Below are 26,054 nucleotides of genomic sequence, written 5' to 3' on the forward strand. Positions count from 1 at the left end.
CCTTATCAAGCTGGGGGGAAAATATGCTATATGGAAAAGAAAATGGCCTCAGCGTTAGACTATCACCTGAATCAGGCTTCATAAGGTGGACCTCTTCCCTCTCCCTCTAACCTGCAGGCACTGCCTATGTCGATCATCTTGATAACATCTTCAGCTGAGTTAACCAGGTGCTCCTGCAGCCCAACCACCTGCACCTGTTGCTTGCCATCTTCCAGCACACGCAGTTTGGCCTTTTTATTGAGTAGGTCGAACAGCTGTGCCAGACCAGGGAAATGAGGTTAAAGTCATGGGTGCCAGATGCCCCACCCAACATTTCTTTCCTAAATAGTCTGCTCCAGCTTAGACAAGGGTCAGCAGCAGGAAAGGCAGAGAGAATACTAGTTGATAGGTATCAGACCAGCAGAGGGTACTACACTTGGAATCTGAACCAGTGTGCCACAGTTCAATCCAACCCTGCTACTTTACTGGCTGCATGAAGCTGGGCAAGTTAATGAATCACTCTAGCCTGTTTTCCATCTGTAGAGACAAGTAAAGTGCTTAGAATAGTGCTTAGCACATAATATCCTGTTAATGATAAATATTAGCTATGTTCATTATCTAAGCCCTGCTCTAGGAAAGGCAACTCTGCAAAAGCAGAGGCTGTAGAGAGGCAGAAAGAGATATACAGGGAGTTGGGGAATAAACATAAAAATGAAGTTGGGAAAAATGTTACAAAGGAAGTGTGTCAAGGGAGGAAAGGGCATGCACAAGGCAAACTTTCCATCTAGAGGGAGCCCTGAGAATTTCTGCTACACTTGAGCTTGGCTGCCACCTCATGATCAAGAATGGCCCAAAAATATGACAGTTAACTGGTTTGTTGCCCTTTGCCACTTCTAGCCAACCTCAAGGTTTTAGAAAGTCAGGGACCCCAACATCTTAAAAAGGGGCTCCCTGCCAGCTACCTTCCCATTGTAGATCTCGAAGAATGTCACATAGACTTCCAGGCCCAGGTTCCGGTAGCGGGACTGATTCTTCAGGAGGAAGACATCCCGGGCTGAGGGAGAGAGCCTGGATAAGTGAGCAACTTGCCTTTCCATACCCAACCCTGATGTGGCAGAACACACTACTTACAGGCCATGGCGTAGATCCCCTTGGATGCATTCTGAGCTTTACCATACAGGTCTCCACCCATAGTCTGCAAAAGGAAGAGGTAGATGACCATGGTAAAGGCCCTAGGCCTAGGCCAGAGTAATACTGGCTCTACTGCCACAAGGGACCACACCAAAAACAGGAGCTGGACCTGCTAAGATCCTATCTGGAATGGTATGTCTGGTGATGGGGCATCTGCACTGAGGGGACTTTCTATAAGAACTGATTGCTTTCCTTTTCAGAGACCCAGTGTTGTACCACAGGAAGGCTCTCCCCCTGCCAGACCTGAATACTCACATGAGTCTTGCCACTTCCTGTCTGCCCATATGCAAAACAAGTTGCTTTTCCTCCTTCAAAAATTGTCTGTACCAGTGGCCTTGCTGTGAACCTAGAAGAAAGTATGGAGTAGAGGGAAGTGTTTGTATAACCACCTTGATATCCAAGGGGACTGATTCCAAGACCCCCCACACTGCACCCACCCAAATCAGCAGATGCTCAAGTTCCTTACAGAAAATGACAGTATTTACATATAACTTACACACATCCTATGGTATACTTTAAATCATTTTAGATTACTTATAATACCTAATATAAGTTTTTACTATGTTGTTTCAGAAAGAATGACAAGAAAAGAAGTCTGTCCAGTAAAGACAATTTTTTTTCTCCAAAATTTTCAATCTACAGTGAGTCAAATCCACACATGCAGAAACCAAGGATACAGAGGGTTCTCAAAATGTGCTCCCTAAAACATGGTCCTTCTACTACAGAGCTCCTGGGTTCCTCAATTGTTTCTAAGCATTGTACTTCTCTCTTGCTTCATTGGTCTAACCTGATCCCAACACTACTAACAAATCTGATATACTACTAGCTAACTGAAATGGTGTGGGGAGTATTGGACTGACCTGCCAGGAGCAAGCTGATGGTCCAACTCTAAGCCATCCAGCCTCTCCTCTGACTCTGGACATATAAAATAAAAACCTGAGTTTGGCTGACAACCTGCAGCATAAGACATAATACAAAGAGCAGAGCACAATGGTGCATGCCTATAATCCCAGCTGCTCTGGAGGCTGAGGCAAGAGGATCACAAGTTTAGGCCAGCCTCAGCAACTTAGCATGACCCTGTCTCAAAATAGTTGGGCGCAGGGGCACATGCCTGTAACCTCAGCAGCTCAGGAGGCTAAGTCAGGAGGATTGAGGCTAACCTCAGCAACATAGTGAGGCCCCAAGCAAATCAGCAAGACTCTGTCTCAAAAAAAAAAAAAAAAAAAAAAAAAAAGGATGTGGCTCAGTGGGGCTCAGTGGTTAAGTGCTCCTGGGTTCAATTTTAGGTACTAAAACAACAACAAAATAAAATAAAAAGGAGGCTAGGTATATAGCTTAGTGGTAGAATGCATGCATAAGGCCCTGGGTTCAACCTTCAGTAGAGTGCGTGCGTGTGCACACACACAAAGGAAATAAATAAATAGGGCTTGGATTATAGCTTGGTGGTAAAGTATCCCTGGGTTCAAACTCCAGTACCCCTCTCTCCCATAAAAGGAGTCATGAGTCAGATTTAGCCTATGAAAAAGTCTATTACCCTCTGCTCTAAAATGGTGTTGTTTCCAGTGAAACTTCCTGTAATGATGAGATATTCCCTATTTGTGCTGTATAACAGTAGCCTCTGCCACATGTGGCTACTGATCACATGAAATATGGACAGTGTAATGAAAAAACTAAATTTTTTATTTTATTTGGCTTTTATTTAGATTTAAATAAGGCTACTGGGTGTATTCTATACAGTGAAGATCTGGAGTTATCCAAGTCTGCTAAGCTCAGTAGGTAGTGGGGTGCCTATATACAACACTGGGAAGAACCCCAGAGCCTGCCCAGCCTAGGCCCAGAATGTAATGGATAATACCTCAGTCATAATCTGTTTAAAGATGGGCCACTAAAGTTGCAAAAGGGGATGTGGCAGACCCAAAAATGGGGCCTTCCTAATGCCAGGAGCCAGAGCTCCTAGTTTGGAGGGCTGAAAGAAAATACAAGAGGCCAGGTAGGATCTCAGAATTAAGCATGTCTGTGAGTATAATACCACAATGTCCCACATCAAAAGGAGGAAGTGGTGGGGAAAGCAGGGGGTATAAGAAGGAAAAAAGAGGTAAGGACTAACCGATAGACGACTTCATTTGAAGCTGTTTCATCAAATGCGAAATCAAAGCAAAATGCTTGGTTCTCTAGATACTTTGTTAAGTCCACTTTTAATTTGGGTTCATGTACCAAGAGGAGACACTTGCTAGGAACGGAAATCACATCAATTTCTTTCTTGGCCAATTCTGTGGGAGGAGAATATTTTAGGAGGTAATCCCTAGATGCAAGGGACTCTCAGATATCTGAAGCCTACGACTGAGTGACTTACCTTGTTTATTCAGAGGGCGTTTCCTAACACACACGCAAATCCTGTGCTCTTCAATCTACAAGAGAAGACAACAAAAGGGAAAAGGGTCAGAGCAATATCAAAAGAAAGCTTGTCTACACTCTCTCCCCTGGTCCCGCCAATGGACAGTATCTAACATTAGGACATCAGCCTCTCCTTTTAACCACTCTAGAGCACAAGGAGAACTGAATTTTCTGTTTTCTTATTCTGCTGCCTGAAACAGAAGGCTTGAGCATTACTTTCGTTGGGGTGTGACACAGTTTGTAAGATCAGAACCTCCCACGTGGGCCTCACTCCTCCAACACACCAATGGGCATTTAAAAAAACAAACAGGGGGACTAGGGTTGTGGCTCAGTGGTAGTGCACTTGCCTAGCATGTGTGAGGCACTGGGTTCAATTTCAGCACCACAAATAAATAAATAAGGAAAATAAAGGTATTATGTCCATCTATAACAAAACAAAACAGGGTTGGGATGTAGCTCAGAGGTAGATTTTCTGCTTATCAAAGATGAGACCATGGGTATAATCCCAAGCATCAACAAACAAAGAACCAAGGGTAAGTGAAGATTCCAGCATACTTTCAATTCTATAAAGACAAATTTTCTGTCCCCCAGTTGTATAACTACTCAGGAAAAAGAGGCAGGAGCCCTTTTGATTGACTTACAGGATCAGTCACAGTAAGTGGATGACATTCCATAGTAGTCCGAAATTCTTTAATCATTCGGGCAAATTCCCAGTTTGGAAAGCTGTTGTCATACTCCTGTTTGAGACAAGAGTAAGAAGGGCAGACTTATCAGGTGCTCTCAGACCTGGTCCTAAGGGGCAACAATGGCTGTCTGTATCAACTTCACAGTTGACATAGCCCCACCCTGGCTCTAAGCTGAGAAGTCAGGTATAGCTGAGTTGAGCAGAGACTGGCAAGGGAGCCTAGGCCCGTACCAAACCACCCTAGGAAATAGGACAAGGGCCACTGTTCCACATCTTGGGAGGCACAACAGCAGATTGGGCTTCCCCAAGAGCTAACCCAGCTAAAGGGAATCCACTGCAGTCACCCCGCCTTGCAATACATGAAAGTAGGGGGAGTGAAGGAAAGCCAGTACAGCACCGTACTGTGAGCATGTGATGAGTTTCCCAATGGACAACGGGAATCAAGTACTGCTCATCTGAGAGCCTGAAGATAAACTTCTGGAAAATGTATTTGTTCTCTGAATCCTGGTGAGAAATGTCAAATTCCTATATATCAGGATTGAAGTCCAAGAAATGCTGGGGCCACTGTATCTTTCTTGCCCACGGGGCTTCAGTAAAGGATACCTGCCCCAAAACTTGCTCAAGCCTCCCAAAAGAAAGGTACCTGGGCTCGCCTTATTCTCATTTCAGTGTTCTGAGCTCTCTTTTCTTCTCGCTTGTTCTTCATTTTTTCCATTTCCTTCACAAGACATGATTTTCTCCGAACTAGAGGGAGAAAGGGAGCCCAATCCTTTACCTGGGGGTCAGTCTGCTCTTCTTCGACTGTTTTGCTAAGACTTAAGTCTTTCCCAGGAACAAACCTCTAGATCCTCACCCTTAAATCGCTACGCAAGAAGCAGCAACAGGTCTTACTCTTGGGATAGATAAGTCCATGAAGTTATGATTTGGTTAATATGAGACCAGAGCACTGATAATAGCACTTGGTCTGACTTAAGCTCTCTCTATGCTTCTGTGGTTATTTTCTCAACAATCAAAGAGGTAAAACAGCCCTGCTTGGTCTTGAGTCACTCTGGGCTGTTCTTTAGGTATTGGTCAACAGCTTAGCTGCTAACACATCAATTACATCGGAGGGCCACTGCCCAATCTTTCACCACTTGTGAAAGAGTTCATGGACACAGGAAAACAAGCCTTCAAGGTGACAAAAGAGTTTGAACTCAGGTGTCCAGGTAGGCCAGGTTTGGGACAAGATGTTAATGATCCATTCCACACTAGGAATAGAACAGCAGACAGCTTAACGTGTCTACCTGAGTTCACAGGGTTTGTAGAAGAGCTGCCTCGGATGGAGTGGACTTGCTCTTCCACCTCCTCGCTGACCATCGTCAATGGTATTTCAGCCACTGCAGGGTAGGAGGGCCTAGGGGGGCCCGCTGTGGGGGAACAAGAGTCACTGGAGAAGCAAGCAGGTACATGAAAGCTGTCTTCATTTGGATCCTAGTGGGTCTTGGGACAGGAGGAAGGCTATTACTGTGTCAGCTCAGCAAGGGCCCGAGCCCTTCCAGTATAAGCAGAACTTGGGCTTTTCCCTTCATCTTGGCTAACACCCTGAGCCCAACCCCCTCTCTGCAGGGGCAGGCCTCCAAGATCAAAGTATCCTAAGGTATAAGAACTTTTCCATGAAGGGAGAAACATATGGAGGCCTGACCTAAACATGTCTTCTCAGGCCAGGTTTTTCTACTCATTTGGGGTAGCAGGGAACTTGGGGAACAACTAAACATATTGATTCAACACAGAAGGTTCAATCCACAATACCCCATTACCTCCCCATCCGTGGTCATGACCCTTTCATTTACATTCAACCTATTAGAGCTAACTTTGATATATGTCAATTGTAATGATTGTGCATCTTACAAAATCTGCATCTACTTTACATATCTATTAAAGGTTGATAAATACTTCACTTAAAAATTATTTTAGGGGGCTGGGGTTGTGGCTCAGTGGTAGAGCGCTTGCCTGGCATGTGTGAGGTCATGGGTTTGATCCTTAGCACCATATAAATAAATAAACAAACAAACAAACAAACAAATAAATAAATGCCCACTGACTACTAAAAAAATATTATCTACAAAAAATTATTTTAAAAATTCCACTTATGTAAAGTACAAAAAGAGAAAAGCTAATTTATGCTATTAGAAGTCAGGACTGTAGGTTTCTAGGGGTTAGGAATTGAAGCAAGTCTGAAGAGGACTTTTGGAGGGCTGGTAAATGCTCTGGTTTGGCATTAGTTACGTGAATATATTCAGTGTGAGAAAATTCATTGAAATATATACCGTACTTTATATACTGCATTGTATGTATATACATATATATACAGTCAGGGCCTCAAACAGGGAAAGCACAATGTTTCATCTGAGGTTTTTTTTTGTTTGTTTGTACTGAAAACTGAACCCAGGGGTGCTGAATCACATTCCTAGCCCTTTTTATTTTTTATTTTGAGACTAAGTTACTTAGGGCCTTTCTAAATTGCTGAGTCTAGCCTAAAATTTGCAATCCTCCTGCCTCAGCCTCCTGAGCCACTGGAATTACAGGCATTCACTGCCATGCCTGGCTTAACTGTGTTTTTTAAAAAAGGAGGTTATCCCAGGTATGGTGACACATGCCTGTAATCCCAGCAGATTGGGAGGCTGAGGCAGGAGGATCACAAATTCAAAGTAGTCTCAGCAACTTAGTGAGACCCAGTCTTTAAATAAAACATTTAAAAAAGGGCTGGAGACATGGTAAATTTACCCTGGGTTCAATCCCCGGTACTAAAAATAAAAAATAAAAAAGAGATTATGTCCAGATAAGGAAACAGTGTTAATACAGCTGAGGCAGAAGAGTACTGAATCCAGAATGGAAGAATTCTAGGATCTTCTAGCACAGGCACAGTGTGTGGAACCTGCTTCAGTGCCTCAAACAGGGAAAGCATATTTATTACTCACTGGGAACTGAAAACTTGCGGGAGTTTGTAGATGCAGGTAGTTCCACCTCCATATCATTCTCCTGAGTGGTGATTCGAACCTCTGAGACAGTGGACATGCGAGTAGAGCGGCTTCGAAGACCTAAAGAACCAAAGGCAGAAACCAATCAGTTCTGCATGATCGGGAGGGTCAAAGGGGGCAGGAAGAGAGCAGAGAGGCAAACCTCCAAGATTCTGCATAAGGTGAGGTAGAACATACCCATGAGGAAAAAAGTCCAGCTACTTCCCATTCCTTCTACCCACAGGAAGGAAATGTTAGACTAAAGTACCAGTGACTCCAAAACTAATTTGTTGTGTACATTCTCCAAATCTAGGAGTTCTGGAAGGCAAAAATATCTCTCATAAGAGCATCTGTCTTGAGTAAATGGATGGACTTAGAGCAAATCTGAAATCATTTCTGAAGAATGCTTAACTGAGAGAATTAGTTGAGTTATACCTGAATTCTTATCAATTTATATAAATCCATGTAGTTTCCTCTGTAAGAAACACTTTATTACCCATAAAATACATCACAAATTTGTCATAAATATAGCTATAAATTTGGAAAGAGAAGACACGATCTCATGTAACAAATAACTTACACTGAATTTCTGAGTCACAGGTTTAGCCTCAAGGCTCCAAGTATAGATGGTTTCCGAATTATGACATTTGTTTTTCTTTGTTTTGTTTTTGATTTTTTTGGTACTGGGGATTGAACCCAGGGGTACTTAACTACTGAGCCACACCCCCAACCCTTTTTTATATTTTATTTAGAGACAGGGTCTCCCTAAGTTGTTGAGGCTAGCTTTGAACTTGTGATCCTCCTGCCTCAGCCTTCCAAGTCAGTGGAATTATAAGGCGTATACCACAGCACCTGGCACTTATGTTGTTTTGACATATGATTTTTCAACTTTATGATGGTGTGAAAGTGATATACATTCATTAGAAACTGACTTTGAGCCAGGCTTGGTAGCTCACACCTGTAATCCCAGTGACCTAGAAAGCTGAGGCAGGAAGATCCCAAGTTCAAGGGCAGCCTCAGCAGTTTAGCAAAGCCCTAAGCAATTTAGTGAAACCCTATCTCAAAATTCAAAAAGGCTTAGGAACATAGTTTAGTGGTAAACCACCTGTTGGTTCAATCCCCAGTACAAAAAAACAAAACAAACAACAAAACAAAAAAACAAGAAAAACAAAAAACTAACTTTGAACTTCGATCTTTTCCTGTGCTAGCCAAATTCTGTACAATACTCTTTCCAGCAGCAAGCTGCTGCTCCAAAGTAGCCATGAGATCAAGAAGACAAACCATCTATACTTTACAACGTACTATGTAGCCAAATTATGATGTTCTGTAGGTTAAGTGTATTAAATGCAGTTTTTTGTTTTGCTTTCCCAGTACTGGGGGTTGAACCCAGAGCCTAATGCATCCTAGGCAAGCACTTGATCCCAGCCCTTATTTTAAGACAGAATCTAGTGATATTGTTCAGGCCATCTTCAAACTTTTGACCCTCCTGCCTCAGTTTCCTGAGTAGTAGCTGGATCATGCTCAGTTTAAATGCATTTTTTGACTTAACAATATTTTTTTTGTTTATGGTGCTGGGGATTGAACTCAGGGTCTAATAGCTGAGCACTTACAATATTTATTTTCAATTTACAATGGGTTTATTAGGACATAACTCATTATAAGTCAAGGAACATCTATAACCAATTTCTTTCAAAAAAAGCATGAACTATTAGAAGTTTCCTATTTCACAAATGATTTCCTTTTCTATTTTTCATTTATTTATTTTTTGGTACTAGGGATAGAACCCTTGACTGCTTAATCACTGAGCAACACCCCAACCCTTTTTAAAATTTTTGAGATGGGGCCTTGCTAAGTTGCTGAGGCTAGCCTTGAACTTGTGATCCTCCTTCCTCAGCCTCCTGAGCCACTGGGATTACAGGTGTGTGCCACCATGCCTGGCCTCACAAATGATTTTTTTTTAAATATATTTTTATAACTCTATTTACTTACTTTTTCATGTGGTGCTGAGGATTAAACCCAGTGCTGCACACATACTAGGCAAGCACTCTACCACTGAGCTACAACTCTAGCCCCTCACAAATGATTTCTAACCTTATATTTAATTTCTATTATTGACTAACATGCCTATTCATAGTCTTTTGTTTTTGTTTTTTTAAAGGAGTTGTGGGGTTGAGGCATGTAGTTTGAGTGGTAAAATATGTGCTTAGTATCTGTAAAGTCCTGGGCTTAGCACCTAAACAAAAAAGGAGTTGTGCCAATAGTCCTTGAGCTACACACATGGAATGGGACCACTGACTACCTTCTCATCTCCCCTGCAGGACTCATGGTACAACCAGCAAGAGGAGCCAGCACCATGGGACCCAGCCCCTGTCCAAGTTTACAAAGGCATCATCTTCCATCCTGGCCTCCATGCATCTGAAGCTTCAGTCAAGCATTTTCAAGGTTCTTAAGATAGTTGGATCATGTAAAGGCAGTGATAACCTCTGGTCCAGGACAGTTGTACAAGTTCAATGACCTGCAAGGTACAGCTGTCTCTGAGTAATATGCTGTATTTCTTGGGCAGTTTGTGCCTAGAGTCACCCCCTATAATCACAGTCTACTGTAGCCAAAGCAGGGTTATGCTGACTACCTCTGCAGAGAAAGCCCAACTTTTTCCAAGACTATGAGGCATTGCTGTTTTCCCTCCTGACCCCAGTCTCCATCTGCATAACACTTTTTTTGTTTTTGTTTTTGGTACTGGGGTTGAACCCAAGGGCACTTTATCACTTAGTTATATCCCCGACCTTCACCTGACTTCATAGCACTATTGACTGCACTTCCTTTTTCTTTTTTTCTCCTTCAGTACTGGGGATTGTACCCAGGACTCCTCATATGCTAGGCAAGCACTGAGTCATATCCCTAGTCCTTTTATTTTTTAATTTATTATTATCATCACTTTTTTGCAGTACTAGAGAGTAAACCCACAGCCTTGCATACACTAGGCAAGTGCTCTAGTGAATTACATCCCCGTGTCTTTTTGAGACAAGGTCTTGCCAAGTTGCCTAGGCTGACTTGGAACTTGCAGCCTCCTGAGTAGCTGGAATTATAGGCATGAGCCATTATGCCTGGCTTGACTCTACTTCCAAACAGCCCAGACCTAGATGTCTGCTTTTCTCACAGCTCACTCCAAGACACGCTATTCCCTGGAGGAAGATGAGCCCTAACAAAGAAAACAAGTCTTCCAGTGGCTGATTCCTACTCTCCCCAGGACCAGGCTTTGGATTCTACAGGAAAGTTGCACCAGTCACTTATAGGTTGGTTATAGGCTGAATTTTTCTTCACTGAGAAAGATGTATAGAATACAAGGCAGGACTCAGTCCACACATAAGTCACCTGTTAAATTGAAGCAATGAATCTACTTCACAATTTCTACTAGTCTGAGTTCTAGGCACATTAATCCTAGCACAAATGCCATTATAATAGCCAGTAGAAATCAATTTACCTTCTTTTGGAGCAGGAATTTTGGAGTTGACTGATCTGCGTTTTTGTTTCTGAAAAACAAAAAAACAAAACAAACCACCACACCATATGGCTCTTAACAATTCTCAAGAACCCATTCTGGGTCCACATGCTACCCAGCCAGTCCCAAAAAACAAATGAGCAAAGAGTTACTAAGTGAGGTGACTTCTCCAGGACATTAGCTACAGTCAGATGACAGGCACCTACCTGGACTGTTACATTTTCCTGCAAGGGCAGGTTGTCCTTCGGGTGTAAGGGAAGAAGCTGTAAGAGTTCTGGGTTTATTGCAGCCACATCATCAAAATCAATCTGAAAGGAACACAAAAGAGTTTCAGTGAAATAACATAATGTTCAATCTAAATATATCTCGGCAACCAAAGCTACCCCAGATTCAGATTTTACCAACCTTAAGTTCCACTAAATACTTATAGCTACAAAACAAATATTTATTCCTTAGTAATGGTTTACCATCTAGATGGATATGAGTTTCTGATTTCCAAGCCAACGATGGATATCAGTGATATGAGGTGAAGAGGAAGGCAGATAGGCAGGTAGGCAATCAGGTAGTCCACAGTAGACCTAGGTCACTTGGTTCCCCGCTATTCTACTGGATAGTGGGATCCTGCTGGGCACAGTCCCCTAAGCACCTCTTGCTAGCTGACAACAGAGGAGGAAACAAGTTTGAACTGTCTGGTGATAGTTAAAATGGAGGGCCCTTCAGGATCTCATGGGCAGGAACAAGTTCCCAACAGCAACTACCTAACCCTAAGTCTACCTACATTTTCTATTGGGCCCAGAAACTTCTTTCCTAGTCACAGCTTCCTGCTCATGCCTCCCCTAGTACCTGCTCATGCCTGCAATGAGGTCACAATTCTAGGTTTACATCAGAGTCCTGGAACACTTTAGGAACAACTCAGACTTCACCAGCATAATTTCACAGCAGATTCAAACACATTAAACTGGGCTGGGGGTGTAGCTCAAAGGTGGAGTGCTTGCCTAGCATTTACAAGGTCCTGGGTGTGATCCCTAGCACCACAAAAGAAGAAAAAAGAAGTATGGACTTTATTCCAATGGCAATATTTGAGCTGGGGTGAGATCCAACAAGAGAAATATTTCTAAACAAACAACAGACCACAAGGAACTGCTTATCATTGGTTAAAAGGCATTTTAGGAGCCGGGAGTGGTGGCGCACACCTGTAATCCCAGTGACTCGGGAGGCTGAGGCAGGAGGATCGCAAGATGGAGGCCAACCTCAGCAACTTAGCGAGACCCTCAGCAACTCAATGTGGTGACACATGCTTGTAATCCCAGCGACTCAGGAGGCTGAAGCAGGAGGATAGCAAGTTCGAGGCCAACCTTGGCAACTTAGCAAGACCCTGTCTCAAAATAAAAAGTAAAAAGGACAGGGGATATAGCTCAATGGTAGAGCACCTCTGGATTCAATTTCCAGTATTAGTAAAAGAAAAAAAAAAAAGAAAGGAATTTTAGGAACCTCTTGCTTCCTCAGATAAACTGGGAAGTATTCAATCCTTTTATTTCTCAAACAGACCAACTAAATATCTGCATGCCTACACTAGGCACTATTATAAGCAAGCCTTTTCATGTGTTACCTCATTAAGCTCCATAAGCAAGGGTCCCGGGGGTGTCTCTTATTTGTTTCTATATTCCCAGAACCCAACACATGGTCTAGAATTTTGGAACTAGTTCAAAAGCATTTGCTGAATAAATCTTCAATCTGAGCTCTGAGGTAGATATTATCACTGCCTCCATTTTATGGATAAGGAAATTAAATTCCTTTTTTTTGGTACTGGGGATTGAACCCAAGGATGCTCTACCACTGAGCTACATCCACAGTCATTTTTTTTTTTTAATTTTGAGATAGGGTCTTGCTAAATTAGTCAGGTTGGCCTTGAACTTGCGATCCTCATGCTTTGGCCTCCCAAGTCACTTGGATTACAGGTGTGTGCCACTATGCCCTGCAAGATATTAAATTTCTAAGAAAGATGGAAATATGCCTGAGAACACACAAAGCAGAGGCAAAGTCAGACTAGAATCTAGGGTTTTATACTCATAGTCCTGTAAGCTTTTCACAACACCACAATGCCTCTAGAACATAATGCCCTAAGTATATCTGTCTTCTCGAAATCATTCCAAGGCTCCCTGCTTCCTACAGAATATCTAAGCATCTTAGGTCCCAAAGATGAAGACCCTCCAGTCTCTCTAACATTTTTGCTACCAAAGCATCCCTTAGTCCTACACTATCTGTGACCAATTTTTCCTAAACCTTATGTGTGCTGACTTGCTGTTTTAGTTAAACCCTCGTGCTGCACCCAAGCCAGCCCGTTCTCAGAGTCTCCACTCAAGTTTTTCCAGCACTACCAGTCTGTGCTAGTCATTAAAGATGCCTTGTTATTTGACATTTCAGAAAAAACATACTTTTGTTTCTTCAACACTGCTGATTTTGCACCCAAACTGATACTATAGGTAGTGTACACTCAGAAACTAGCTTAGATTAGTGAGCAACATTTTGGGGATTCTCTATAGTTTGCTTTCCACAAACATAACCCATGCTGTGGATTTCTTCAGTTTAGAATGGGCTTGACAAATAAAATTCCAATTTTATGAACATGGTGGTACATGCCTATACTCCCAGCTACTTGGGAGGATGAGGCAGGAGGATCACAAGTTCAGGGCCAGCCTGGGCAACTGAGTGAGACCCTGTCTCAAAATAAAACATAAATAAAAAGGGTTGGGAATGTAGCTCAGTGGTATGATACTTACCTAGCATGCACACAGCCCTAGGTATGCATACATACCCAATGCTAAAACATTTTTTCAAATCCCAATGCATCCAAAGAGGAACATTTTAAGGTTGGGGAGGAGGATGGCACAGCATCAGAAACTAGGCTCTCAGGTTCCATTTCCATACAGCTCCTTTGCATATAAAGGTATTAAATGTGGTAGAAGTGTTCTCATAAAACCTACCTCTTTGCCTTTTGTGGTACTTCCTTCTATCCATTCCACTGAAACACAGGATTTTTCCAAGTTCACAGTCCTTACTGTGGCACTGTGAATTAAGCCTACAGTACGAAAAGACCAGTGTTACTTGTTTAGGATCCCACAGAAACTCCCAGTGTGGAGTTTACCTGGTAAGAGCAGATGAGGTGTTTTTTTTTGTTTTTTGTTTTCCTTTTTAAAAAACAGACACTAGGGGCTAGGGAGATAGCTCAGTCAGTAGAGTGCTTGCCTTGCAAGCACAAGGCCCTGGGTTTGATCCCCAGCACCCCAAAAACAAAAACAAAAAAACAAAAACAGACACTAAAAGAGGTAAATAGACTTCATGGAGCTTCACCCTTAGAACACACCATAGCAAGGTGAGCAGAGAATAGCTCTTAAAACCCAGCTGTGGGGCTGGGTGAGTAGCTCAGTGGTAGAGCATTTGCCTGGAGCTTAAGGCCCTAAGTTTGATCACCAGCACCACAAAACAAAACCAAACAAATGAAAACACCCCAGCTTAATAGGATAAGGATTCATACCCACTCAAAAGAGAGCTTGTAATGGAATGAAAGTATGTTTAAGTAGAAGAGTCACTAGTCCTTAGTTGAGCTGTTCCTAAACACAACACTGAGAATCTGGAGACTGCAGGTTTCCGTAACTCATTTCTGGCGAGCATGTCTGGCCACTCTCCTAATGACACTAGTATTAGATCTGCCAAAGCTGCAGTACCTGCTTAACCAAAACAGAGGACCCGCTCCTTAAGAGCAGGGATCTTGTCTCCTTTATTTTGAATCACAGCACCCGACATACTGCAACTACACAATATTTTTTGGAAAGTTAGAGGGGCTAGGAAGCAGAGGTTCCCACAAAGGCAGGGCAGATTCAGAACAGATTTTGGAAGAAAAGTTAATCTAGCGGTCCTAACTTCCCTGGGAAGTCCGAAGACCACTAAGAAACTCTGCCCACTCCCAGAAAGCAGGGAGGGATCCACAACCAGTGCAGTTCTCTCTCTGGATAGGAAAGACCAGTGTGGAAATTGCCAGTGTGGGAATACGGACTGTGTTTGTGCAGCGGGTAGGAGGGGAATCACCAACAGAGTACTGGATCTGCCGTTTGGGGGCGGGGCAATAACCTCAGCCCTCTCATCCTTCACTGGTCTCTTTAGCCTAGGTACCCCCCCACCCCCTCACCATTACTGCGTTGGATCTTGATGGAAAGACCGGGAAACAAGCGGGCCGGAAGCGATGAGTCCATGGGTATAAGGAGGTCGGCGATGAAGAAAAAGCGAATTCCCAAGAAAACACAACTCTGCGAAGTCTTAAGGCGGCGTAAACCGCCGCAGTTTAAATCCCGCGCGCTAGCGCGGCTGGTAACGTCATCACGCTGTCGCCGTCCTCGCTTCCGCCAATAAGCGACGCCCTGTTGGAGGAGCCTTGTGGGATACGTAGTCTCTGACTGGTTGTCCGACGCACAGGCCCGCCCATTTGTCTGGCCACACCCCGAGCGCTGTGCCTGTTGGGACTTCACCATCCCAGCGGACCAGAAGTCCTGGGTTCCCGGCTTAAAGCCGAGTTGGCTGTTTGGTCGTCAAGTTCTCCAAACAGGGAAGCTGTATATGTTTGACTGAGGGTTCTGGGGTTTTACAGACATGGGTTCAAATCTGTTTCTTCATTTACAAGTTCAGTGATCAAGAAGTTAGAAACTTGACTCTTAGATTTCCTGTTTTGCACGATGGGCATGTATGCTTCCTCAGTGAAGTTAGATGTAAAGTTTCTAAGACACTGACTCAATTCATATTTATTGAGTGCCTACCATGTGGCATGCTTGGTGTTAGACTAGAGATAGTAGTAGTGAACAAGGTACATAGTTCTATCCTTGATCTAATATTTTTGATAAGAACGGGGCAGAAAGAAGTAACAAGTGTTAAGTAAAATTCATATGCCTTTCGTTTGAACTGAGCTCTAGCACTAGACCCCGCTGGCCAAACTAAAATCTCTTTGGGGTTGGGGTGGTAAAACGCTGGTCTAGCATGCCAGAGATCTTGGGTTCAATCCCCAGCAACACACACAAAATTTCAGAGAAATCAGAAGTTAGATAATAGCCAAATCCTCAAACAAGCGAGTTTTAGCTGAGGGAGTTTCTTTTTCATTAACCTTTTACAAGGGAAAGTAAGATTGAAACAGTGTACTTCTTGTTCTTTCTGATTTCCTCAGCTTTCTGTGCCCTAGCTCCTCTGCTTAGCTCGTACTAATTTTATTTTATGGGATGAAGTGTTGCTTGATTCTAGAATAGCAAATAAAAGCCAACTAGGGGCTGGGGTTGTGGCTCAGTGGTAGAGCACTTGCCTATAATGTGTGAGGCACTGAGTTCAACCCTCATCACTACATGTAAATAAATAAAGGGGGGGAAAAGCTACCTAAGATTGGTTTTATTTGTTATTATTTATTTTCGAGACTGGATCTTACTATGTTGCCCAGGCAGGTCTCTAACTCCTGGGCTCAAGGCATCCTCTAACTTCAACCTAAGTAACTGGGTTCACAGGTGTGCACCATGGCACCCAGCTCAAGTAACATCTTTATATTAAATTCCTCTCTCTCTCTCTCTCTCTCTCTCTCTCTCTCTCTCTCTTTGTGATACTAGGAATTGAACCTAGACCTCACTACTTGAGAGACTGAGGCAGGAGAATCACAAGTTAAGCCAGCTTGAGCAACTTAGAATCTTTCTCAAAATAAAACAAAAAGGGTTGGTGATATAGTCAGTGGTATAGTTCTTGCATAGCATGCAGGAGACCCTGGTTTCAACTCCTAGTACCTCACATAAATCTTTGCAGTGACGTTTAACCTAAGTCTAAAGCCACACATGCCAAAATGGAGAGGAAGGAGGTAGGGAACCTTCCAGACTAAGCTTTGAGAATAAATGTATGTGTAAAATCCCTGAAATATGAAAGAACTTGGTGTTTGAAGAATTAAAAGAAGGCAGTGTGGCTGGAAGGTAATGGGTGAAGGAGAAAGCATGAGATGAAGTTGAAGGGGTGGGTTGGGTGAGATCATTTAGTATCTCCTGGCTTATTATAATAATTTTGGCTTTTATTCTAATGAGATGTTATTAAGGAATTTTAGACAGGGAAGTGACAAGATCTCCCTCTGACTTCCCAAACTGACTTCCATTAAAATTTATCTCCAGAGTCAGATTTTACTGTGTGTCTGTCAGGCTCGCTGCTATGTGGGTAGCAGATTTGAAGGAAGCAAGACTGGAAGTGAGAAGACCATTTTGTAGGCAAGAGATTGTGCTGGCCTAGCCTTGGTTAGTGACAAAGGAAATGTATGTAGTTTCAGGAATGGATGGATTCAAGGTGCATATATGTGAGCTGGGTACAGTGGCACATGCCTGCAATCCTAACTACTTGGGAGGCTGAGGGACAGGAGAATTGCAAATTCAAGGCCAGCCTGGGCAATTTATTTATTTATTATAATTTTTTTTTTTTGGGTGCTGGGGATCGAACCCAGGGCCTTGTGCTTACAAGGCAAGCACTCTACCGACTGAGCTATCTCCCCAGCCCCTATTTATTATAATTTTTAAAAACTTGTATTTATTTTTTCTTTTTTGGTACTGGGGTTTGGGGCACTTTGCTAATGACCTACATCCCCAGTCCTTTTTATTTTTTATTTTGAGACAGGGTCTCATTAAGTTACCGAGTGCCTTGCTAGTTGCTGAGGTGCCATCCTCCTGCCTCAGCCTCCTAAGCCACTACGATTATAGATGTATGCCACCACACCCAGCTCAGCCTGGGCAATTTAGTGAGACCCTGTTTCAAAATAAAAACTAAAAAGGACTGGAGATGGAGCTCAGTAGTAGAGTAACTTTAGTTTCAATCACCACTACCAGAAAACAAACAAACAAGAAAAGAATTGGATATTTAGGAGGTGGAGTAAATGAGTCTTGCGTTGAATTGAAGAATGAGGGATAATCATACTCCTGGTTTCTGGCTAGAAAATCTACATACCTGATGAGCCATTTTATGAAATGGTGGAGTGGGATCGTAAAGGAAATAAATTGAAAGTACGTGTTGAGTCATTTTGTACGTGTTGAGTCCGACGTCTGTGAGACATTTGAGTGGAGGACTCAAGTCAGCAATTGGATATACAAGCTAGAAGCCCAGGGAGAGGTCAAGACCAGAGAGATTTGGCAGTCAGCATTATGTGGATGTTATTTAGAGTCATTAAACTGAATGAGCTCTCTCAGGAAGAGGGCTTAGTTGGAGATGAGAACATAATTGAACTGTGGGACATGCTGACATTTTGAGGTAGGGCAAGGGAGGAGAAGCCAGCAGAGGAGATGGAATTAGGGTGGTTTGAAGGGATGAGGAAAATCAGGGAGTGGTGTATCTTGGAAGCCAATTGGGGGAATGAAGGAGGAAGCAACTGTAGAGAGCTACTCAGAAGTCAAGTAAGGGGGCTGGGGAGATAGCTCAGTCAGTAGAGTGCTTGCTTTGTAAGCACAAGGCCCTGGGTTGAATCCCCAGCACCCCCCCAAAAAAAAGTCAAGTAAGAAGAGGACATAGAATTGTCCTTTGAATTTGCTAGCATCTGAGCCAATGGTGACTTTGAGCTGCCCTGGTGAAGCGTTGAAGGTGAGAGCCAGATGAGAGATAAAAACGGATTTTGGGGCTGGGGTTGTGGTTCAGTGGTAGAGCACTTGCCTAGTACATGCAAGGCACTGGGTTCAATTCTTAGCACCACATGTAAATAAATGAAAAAAAAAAAAAGGTCCATCAACAACTAAAAAAATTTTTTTAAATTAATGGATACTTATGTAATAAAAGAATAAAGACATGTGAAAATAATAAACACTTAAGATTCAGGAGTTAGATACGAAGTCATATGCCTGTAATCCTAGGCTGAGGCAAGAAGATCACAAGTTTGAGGCCCACCTCAGCAATTTATTGAGCCCCTCAGCAACTTAGAAAGACCCTGTCTCAAAAAAAGCTGGGGAGTGGGGGAGCAACTGGGGATATAACTCAATGGTTCAAAAGATTCAGAAAATAAATGTATGATTACACAAATGATATGACTCTACTTCATGTACAACCAGAGAAACAAGTTGTACTCCATTTTTTTATAATGAATCAAAATAAATAAATTTTAAAAAATGATAAAAAAAAAGATTCAGAAGAGTTGTTGGCCTTTGACAGGTTAATGTGATTGGAAAGGAGTATTTTGACTAAATAGATATTTTAATTATTTTTGGTGCTTTAACCAAGGACCTCATGCATGCTAAGCACATATTTATTCTACTACTGAGCTACACCCCCAACTCTGATATTTTATTTTATTTTTGTAGTGTTAAGGAACAAACCCAAGGCCTCACACATGCTAGGCAAGCACTCTACCACTCAGCTATATCCCCAACCCTTAAATTCTTCTGCTCAGCTCATTGGAACACTTATCCTATTTTATAAAATGATATGTTGTTCAATTCCAGAATTGCAATTGACATCTTTTTTCTTTTATATTTTCCTGAGAAGGGGTCTTGCTCTGTTGCCCCGACTGACCTTGAACTCCTGAGCTTGAGCAATCCCCATGCCTCAGCCCCAGGTAGCTGGAACTGCAGGCATGGGCCATGGGCCATGACATCTGGCTTGCAAGTGACATTTTATTTATTTATTTATTTTTATCGTGCTAGATGTCAAGAACCCAGGGATTCGCATGGTAGGGAGGAACTTCACCACAGAGCCACATCCCCAGCCACAATTGACATCTTTAAAACTAAATGTGTTCTGATTTTGACTTTAACAATCATTATCTGCCCTGTTGCCACTGTAGGGCAGAAAAATGGCAGCACCATCCCAGCACCACAGCCTGGCCAGGTAGAGCCAGACCAGTGGACCTTAAACTTCACTGCTCCATCTCCTGCATGCATATCTTAGGGTCTGGGCTTTAGCCTTCCACTGTAACTTCACTGACATATCCGAGGTTATATGAACTTGAAGGGGAATATATTTGCAACAATGGGAAAATAACTTATTGAGAAACTAATATTAGATGAAGCAGAATTAATAGATCTGACAATTTTTTAAAAAGCATAACAAATATCTTCAAAAGATAAGGAAGGATATTATTAATATAAGAAAAGAACAAACAAGAACCACCAACTGGAATTGCTGGGTTTGAAAATTTTAATAGTTGAAATCCATTCAGGGATTGAATTACAGAATGGTTACAGCCCAAATGGAATTGTGAGCAATGACATCAGAGTAAGGATCCACCCAAAAGGTAGAAGGGTGAGGATTCCTTCCAAAAGGAAGATTGAAAACAAATGATCCAATTGTTTGTGACACACATGGTTGTTGGCTAACCCAGCAGCCATTCCCAACTTCCCCTCCTTCCTTATTCATCTCCACATTAGACACAGAGAAGGCTTTCTACTTGCTTTCCCAAAGTCCTGTGCAATAGAGTTGGTCAGATGACACAGTTCCAATAATGAGATGGACGCAGGAGTGTTATGAGGGGCTTGTGGGCAAGAGGTTGTTCCCTAATAAAAGGGAATGACATAGAGGTGGCTTCATTTGTGTCATCCCTTTATTCTTGCCTTGGACATGGATGTTCTTTTTGGAGTTGTGACACCTACCTTGTCATCATGAGGCAAATGAGAATCATCAGGTTAAAAAGCCAACACATTCAGGACAGCAAAGCAGGAAGATCCCAGGAGGGTTCTTGATGGTTGAGCAATAGAACCAATGTTAGCCACCACCTACATGCATACTTTAAATTTTTTTTCAAATTTTTTACTTCTTGTGTGAAAAACAAAACAAAAACCTGCTGTGTGTAACCAAACAAAAATTCACCTATTTCACCTATTTCTTTAAGTTACCTTTTTTCATGTTTTCTTTAGGTTAAAACATTCCTAGCTGATGCTCTGTTCATAATTTGGAAAAGAGCTACAAGTTGAGATCCAAACAAAGAAGGGAGGGAGAAAATAAAGGCAGGCATCAGTGAAAGTGATTTTTTTAAAAAATTATTTTGTAGGTGTAGATGGACAGAATGCCTTTATTTATTTTTATGCAGTGCTAAGAATAGAACCCAGTGTCACACGTGCTAGGTAAGTGCTCTGCCACTGAGCTACCACCCCTGCCCTGAAAGAGGGATTTTAAAGACTTTTTTAAAAGAGAGTTTGAACCAGGCATGCTAAAATGAAAATCTACTGAGAGCCCTGAAGTGGGAGGGGGTAATACAGAGAAGGGGCCTAACTTTGGCTCAACCAAGGATAAATCCTTGTCTTGCTTGCCTGGGTCTGTTTCCCCACTGGGCCTTGGAGGGAGTCAGGGTTGTCAGTCTGAGGATCCAAGGGAAATCCAGTCCTAAAACATTTTACATTTTGTGACTGTGGCCTGGCTCTCTCTCAAGGGATCGATTTCCTAGCATCCCCACTCCATTATCACTTCATTTCCCTGAAAAATAAAGTTTATTTTTTCCTGTGTTAAACTTGCCTGTAATTTCTGTGTGTACAGTAACCACAAACTAATTGGAAGATAAGGAAACTGAAAACCATTTGGGACTAGTTGTTCTGCCTGTCCCAGTGTCACCCCAACACAGCTGGGAATTTCAGTACCTACATGTGCCCTGACAGGGGTTCCCCCGTACACTTAAATATGGCTTGCCCCCATTACTTTCAGCCTGGTGGTTCAGTCCTGCAAAGGAATCATGGCAGGATTGGAGAGAAACATCCCCTATAGACCTGATCCCACACAGCTGCCATAGATCCTCCATTGACTGCACTGAAAATGTGAAAAACAAGCAAACAAACCCCCCCCACACACCCTCCCCCCACACCCAGCCCCAAACCCATATAGGGCAATGCTGTATTGCCATACATAGAACACCCAGGCACCTCAGTAACTGGCCTTCTTTTGGTAGTAGGGGAGTTACTCTGGGGCTTCCCTTGGGCTCAGTAGTTGCTAATGCCCAATGGAGCTCAGTTGATGCTTGGCCTTGTGGGCAGTACTTGGAGTTGTGTATGGACTGACCCAGGCCAAAGATCTGGCCACTCTGCTCATCATTATGTACTATTATAATGCACCAATAAAAAATGTGGGAAAAAAAGAGATCTTACCACTCCAGTTGGCACATAAATGTCTAACCCATATGCAGGGACATGAAGAGTTGTCACACTTGTGCTTGGGTTCCCAAAGTCATCACACCTACCTGGCTAGTACTTTTTTTGCTATCAACCTATCTAGAGGCTGATAGTAGAGTGGTCTGTGGGTGGCAGGATATACTTCTTGGGGTTGTATGGTGTCTCCTGTACCATATACCATCATACCCAACTGGCTGACCCAAATCGGCTGACCGATTTGTTGGGGGCCATCTGCAGCCCCATGATACTGATCAGTCTTCATGATGACATCAATGAAGTTCCACTTCTGCATCTCTGGGCACTTGACACCAATGTCCATGCCCCCTAGGTAGCCCCTCTGTCTTGGTTTCCCCTGTCAGCTCAAGAAGAAACACCTATACCCACATCATGTTCCCACTCTCACATAGGTCACAGGCATCAAACAGGTACACAGGGTTCATGCTATAGCAGAGCACAGCTGATGAAATTAGAGGTTTTCTAACTAGTATCAATTCTGCATGAAGTAGTTGTTTTGGGGAACTGATCAACTACTATCACTTGGGTATAGCTTCTTCATGAATATATGTAAGACAATCCTTCAGCCCCTTCTGGAAGTGAGGGCTGACAGAGAGGCCCTTGAATCCCTGGATTTAGCTACAGAGCTCAGCCTCCTTCTGAGGTTCTTACTTGGACAGGAGCCAGTTCTTGACCTTAGTGGAGAGCCTGTTAGAGAGCCTCTATTGAACTGCTGGTGGGAACAACTGGCAGGAATGGCTGGTGGGGCTAGCAGACCTGAAAGGCCAGTAGTCGTTTAAAAGTATTAATAAGCTAGATGCTGAGCTCAGTGGTACACACCTATAAGTCCTAGCACCTCAGGAGGCTAAGACAGAAGGACCACAAGTATGAGGCCAGCCTGGGTAATTTAGCAAGATGCTATAACAAAATTAAAAAAATAAGGGTTGCCGTGTGGCTCAGTAGTAGAGCGCTTGCCTAATACTTGTGAGGTACTGGGTTTGATCCTCGGCACCACATAAAAATCAATAGATAAAATAAAGATATTATGTCTATCTACAACTGAAAAATATTTTAAAAAATAAATAAAATAAAAAAGGGCTGAGGATGTAGCTCAGTGGTAGAGTGCCCCTGGGTTCAATCCCCAGTACCTGCAAAGATTAAAAATAAATAAAAAATAAAGTATGGATAAACTAGACAAATCCGGTGAGAGATATAGAGAAAAACATGCAAATGAACAAAGCATTGTTATAGTTACAGCATCTATTAAAGCTACTTCTTGGGGGCTGGGGATATAGCTCAGTGGGTTGAGTTCTTGCTTAGCATGCACAAGACCCTGGGTTCAATCACCAACACTGCCAAAAAAGAAAAAAAAGAAAAAAAAAAAACTGTTTCTCCTCAAGCTGGGAATTGAACAAAAGTCTTCAGGCATGCTGAGCTCGGTCCTAAAATATTTTTAAGAAATTAAGAAATAATTTTTACATCAGTAAATTGAAAACTTAGGTAAAATGAATATATTTCTTTAAAAAATATGGAATACCAAAACTGGCATAAGAAAAAAGTTCATAAACTTGAGTAGACCAATGGACCTAGTAACCAATAAAGAAACTGATGGGGGCCTGGGTTTGTGGCTCACTGGTAGTACGCTTACCTCGCATGCATGAGGCACTGAATTCAATCCTCAGCACCACATACATAAATAAAATAAAATAAATAAGAGGTATTTTGTCCATCACAACTAAAATTTTAAAAATTTGATGTGATAAAATTGAACCCAGGGGCACTTAACCACTCAGCCACATCCCCAACCTTTTTAATATTTTAGAGACAGGGTCTCACTGAGTTGCTTAGGGCCTGGCTAAATTGCTGAGGCTGGCTTTCACATTGTGATTCTCCCGACTCAGCCTCCTGAGCTGCTGGGATTGCAGGTGTGTGCCACTGCGTCTGGCCAAAATGGTTATAATTTCTTTCTTTTCTTTCTTCTTCTTTTTTTTTTTTTGAACCGGGGGTGTTTTACCACTGAGTTACATCCCCAGGTGCACTTTAGCATATGATTTTTTTTGGTAGGGAGACACAATTCACCCTTAATACTATGTGATGCTGCTTCTTCTTTAAAATGCTAATCTGAGCCAGGTGGTGTGGTGCTTGCCTGTAATCCCTGCGGTTTGGGAGGCTAAAGCAGGAGGATCCAGAGTTCAAAGACAGCCTCAGCAATGTTGAGGTGCTGAGCAACTCAGTGAGACTCTAAAATACAAAATAGAGCTGGGGATGTGACTCAGTGGTCGAGTGCCCTGAGTTTAATCCCCCGCACAACCCCCCCCCCCTTGACCCCGCCAAAAAAAAAATGCAAATCTGGGGGGAAAAAAAGCAAGCAAATAAAAAAACCACAACTAATTTGATCATACTCTCCTTTAGAGATTTTCAATGGTTTCTGACTGCCTTCAAGGTTAATCTGAGATTTTAACTTGGCCTGGTAAGGTATGGTAATGCATACTTGTAATCCTAGAGACTTGAGAGACCGAGGTCAGGAGGATCACAAGTTCAAGGCTAGCCTGGGCAATTTAGTGAGACCCTACCTCAAAATAAAAAATAAAAAGGGCTGGGGATGTATTTTAGGGCCACATACACAAGATTGTGGACCCTGGTTGGGTAAGGTGTCACACACCTGTAATCCAGCTACAGGGGGAGGCACACTGAGGCAGGAGGGTCACCAATTTAAGGCCAGCTTGTGCAACTTAACAAGACCCTGTCTAAACAAATAAACAAACAAACAGAAACACTAGGTCCCTGTCCTTTAGCCACTTGCCTGGGCTCACACTGTTGTCCTTCTCTTCTGCCAAGAATGTCCTCTCGACCTTACTTCTTTGGCTCCTGTGTTGTTGAATAGTCTATTAACAATGCTCATCATGTTACCAAAATCTCCATCCTTGTCCCTGATGCCAATCTAATAACGGGGACATAGTTTTGAGAAAAAGGAAAAAGAATTGCTTTGCTAACAAAGGAGAAACACAGGAGACTCCTGTCCAAGAGGCAGTGATTCTGCAAATAAGGGAAAACAGAGGGCTATTAAAGAAGCTATTCAAAGGCTACATTCCAGGTGTACCCTAACAGGGGTGTGTGTATACACACACACACACACACACACACACACGCACACACACACATACGTTAGTTGTCAACGATCTTTTTTATTTATTTATATGTGGTGCCTATTATCAAACCCAGGGCCTCGCCCATGCCAGGCAAGCACTGTACCACTGAGCCACAACTCCAGTCCTCGCTTGTTAATTTAGAAGACAGTTACTTCCTAGTTCTTCTGGTGACATCTCCTTCCTGTGGAGAACAGATAAATCGATTCCAGAAAACGATCTACAATTGAACTACACCTCCAGTATTTTTAATTGAAGAGAACTTTTACTTTGAGCTTTGACTATAAGAGTCAGGCTTTTAGCTGGACTAGGGGTTCTACGTTACTGTAAATCTCTTCCATAAATCTGGCTACTGCTCTGCCCCCTGGTGGTGGCCCAACACCTAGCAAGAAAATTAATGAACTACGGTGTTTCCAGAAACCGGAGGTTGGCGACTCATCATTTACATACCCACAATGCTTTGCACATAGGCCATTTCCTAAATTATAACGGGAAGACTTTTCTTTCTCTTTTTCCTTTCTTTCCTCTCTTATAAATGCGTTTGTTTTCACTGAATTGTCTGAGATAACAACAGAAATTATCGGCTCTCTTGGGTGGATAGTTACCATTGCTGTTCTAGTAGTTACAGTTACTGGAGGACTGTACGCGGGAGTATGTATCTATACTCTGGTTTCTCTTCAGATCGTATAAATCTTTCGCCTTTTACTAAAGATTTCCGTGGAGAGGAACAATTCTGAGTCTTAACCCAATTTTTTGAGGCCTTGCGCTTGCAGGGCTAATAAACGTGTGCAAAAAAAAGACTTATTTCGTTGTTTTGTCTTGTTGTAACTTATATTTTTTTTTCGTAAGCACTTACTGCGCTTTGTGCTGTTTCTCTCCATGGTGTTTTAGTTGTTACGAGCAACTGGAATTTCAGGTTCCTATCCTTGAATAACGTCTTTTTTTAAAAAAATTTTTTTTACTTTTTTTATTTCAGGCAAGGGCCCATCTGTTCTTCTCTATGCTTTTGACAAAGAGACGTTTGAGCACCTCTGTCAAGAC

The 26,054-nt window shown here is 42.5% G+C and overlaps 1 protein-coding gene and 1 non-coding gene across 3 annotated transcripts in view; one reads left to right on the top strand and one right to left on the bottom strand.

The window, feature by feature from the left end:
- Window positions 1–15,068, bottom strand: part of Kif2c (kinesin family member 2C) — a 28,077-nt gene extending 13,009 nt beyond the window's left edge. Inside the window, exons 1-14 of one of the 2 annotated variants that reach the window (XM_047555972.1) lie at window positions 14,931–15,068; window positions 13,729–13,823; window positions 10,951–11,052; window positions 10,727–10,775; window positions 7,207–7,326; window positions 5,533–5,655; window positions 4,893–4,993; window positions 4,206–4,301; window positions 3,524–3,578; window positions 3,278–3,440; window positions 1,426–1,516; window positions 1,111–1,174; window positions 942–1,033; window positions 112–254 (exon numbers count right to left, since the gene is read on the bottom strand). In XM_047555972.1, the coding sequence (XP_047411928.1) occupies window positions 112–254; window positions 942–1,033; window positions 1,111–1,174; window positions 1,426–1,516; window positions 3,278–3,440; window positions 3,524–3,578; window positions 4,206–4,301; window positions 4,893–4,993; window positions 5,533–5,655; window positions 7,207–7,326; window positions 10,727–10,775; window positions 10,951–11,052; window positions 13,729–13,823; window positions 14,931–14,994 (1,358 nt within the window). In that variant the 5' untranslated portion in view covers window positions 14,995–15,068. Of the gene's footprint in view, window positions 1–111; window positions 255–941; window positions 1,034–1,110; window positions 1,175–1,425; window positions 1,517–3,277; window positions 3,441–3,523; window positions 3,579–4,205; window positions 4,302–4,892; window positions 4,994–5,532; window positions 5,656–7,206; window positions 7,327–10,726; window positions 10,776–10,950; window positions 11,053–11,937; window positions 11,984–13,728; window positions 13,824–14,930 lie in introns of those variants that run through there. The other variant, XM_047555980.1, reaches the window with a different exon arrangement.
- A 10,606-nt stretch (window positions 15,069–25,674) lies between these two features.
- LOC124968925 (U5 spliceosomal RNA) lies at window positions 25,675–25,790 on the top strand. The gene has a single exon (XR_007105889.1). It is a non-coding gene; the product is annotated as a U5 spliceosomal RNA (small nuclear RNA).
- The last annotated feature ends 264 nt before the right edge of the window (window positions 25,791–26,054 follow it).

Source organism: Sciurus carolinensis, chromosome 1 (assembly GCF_902686445.1).
Source record: "Sciurus carolinensis chromosome 1, mSciCar1.2, whole genome shotgun sequence".
Taxonomy (NCBI): domain Eukaryota; kingdom Metazoa; phylum Chordata; class Mammalia; order Rodentia; family Sciuridae; genus Sciurus; species Sciurus carolinensis.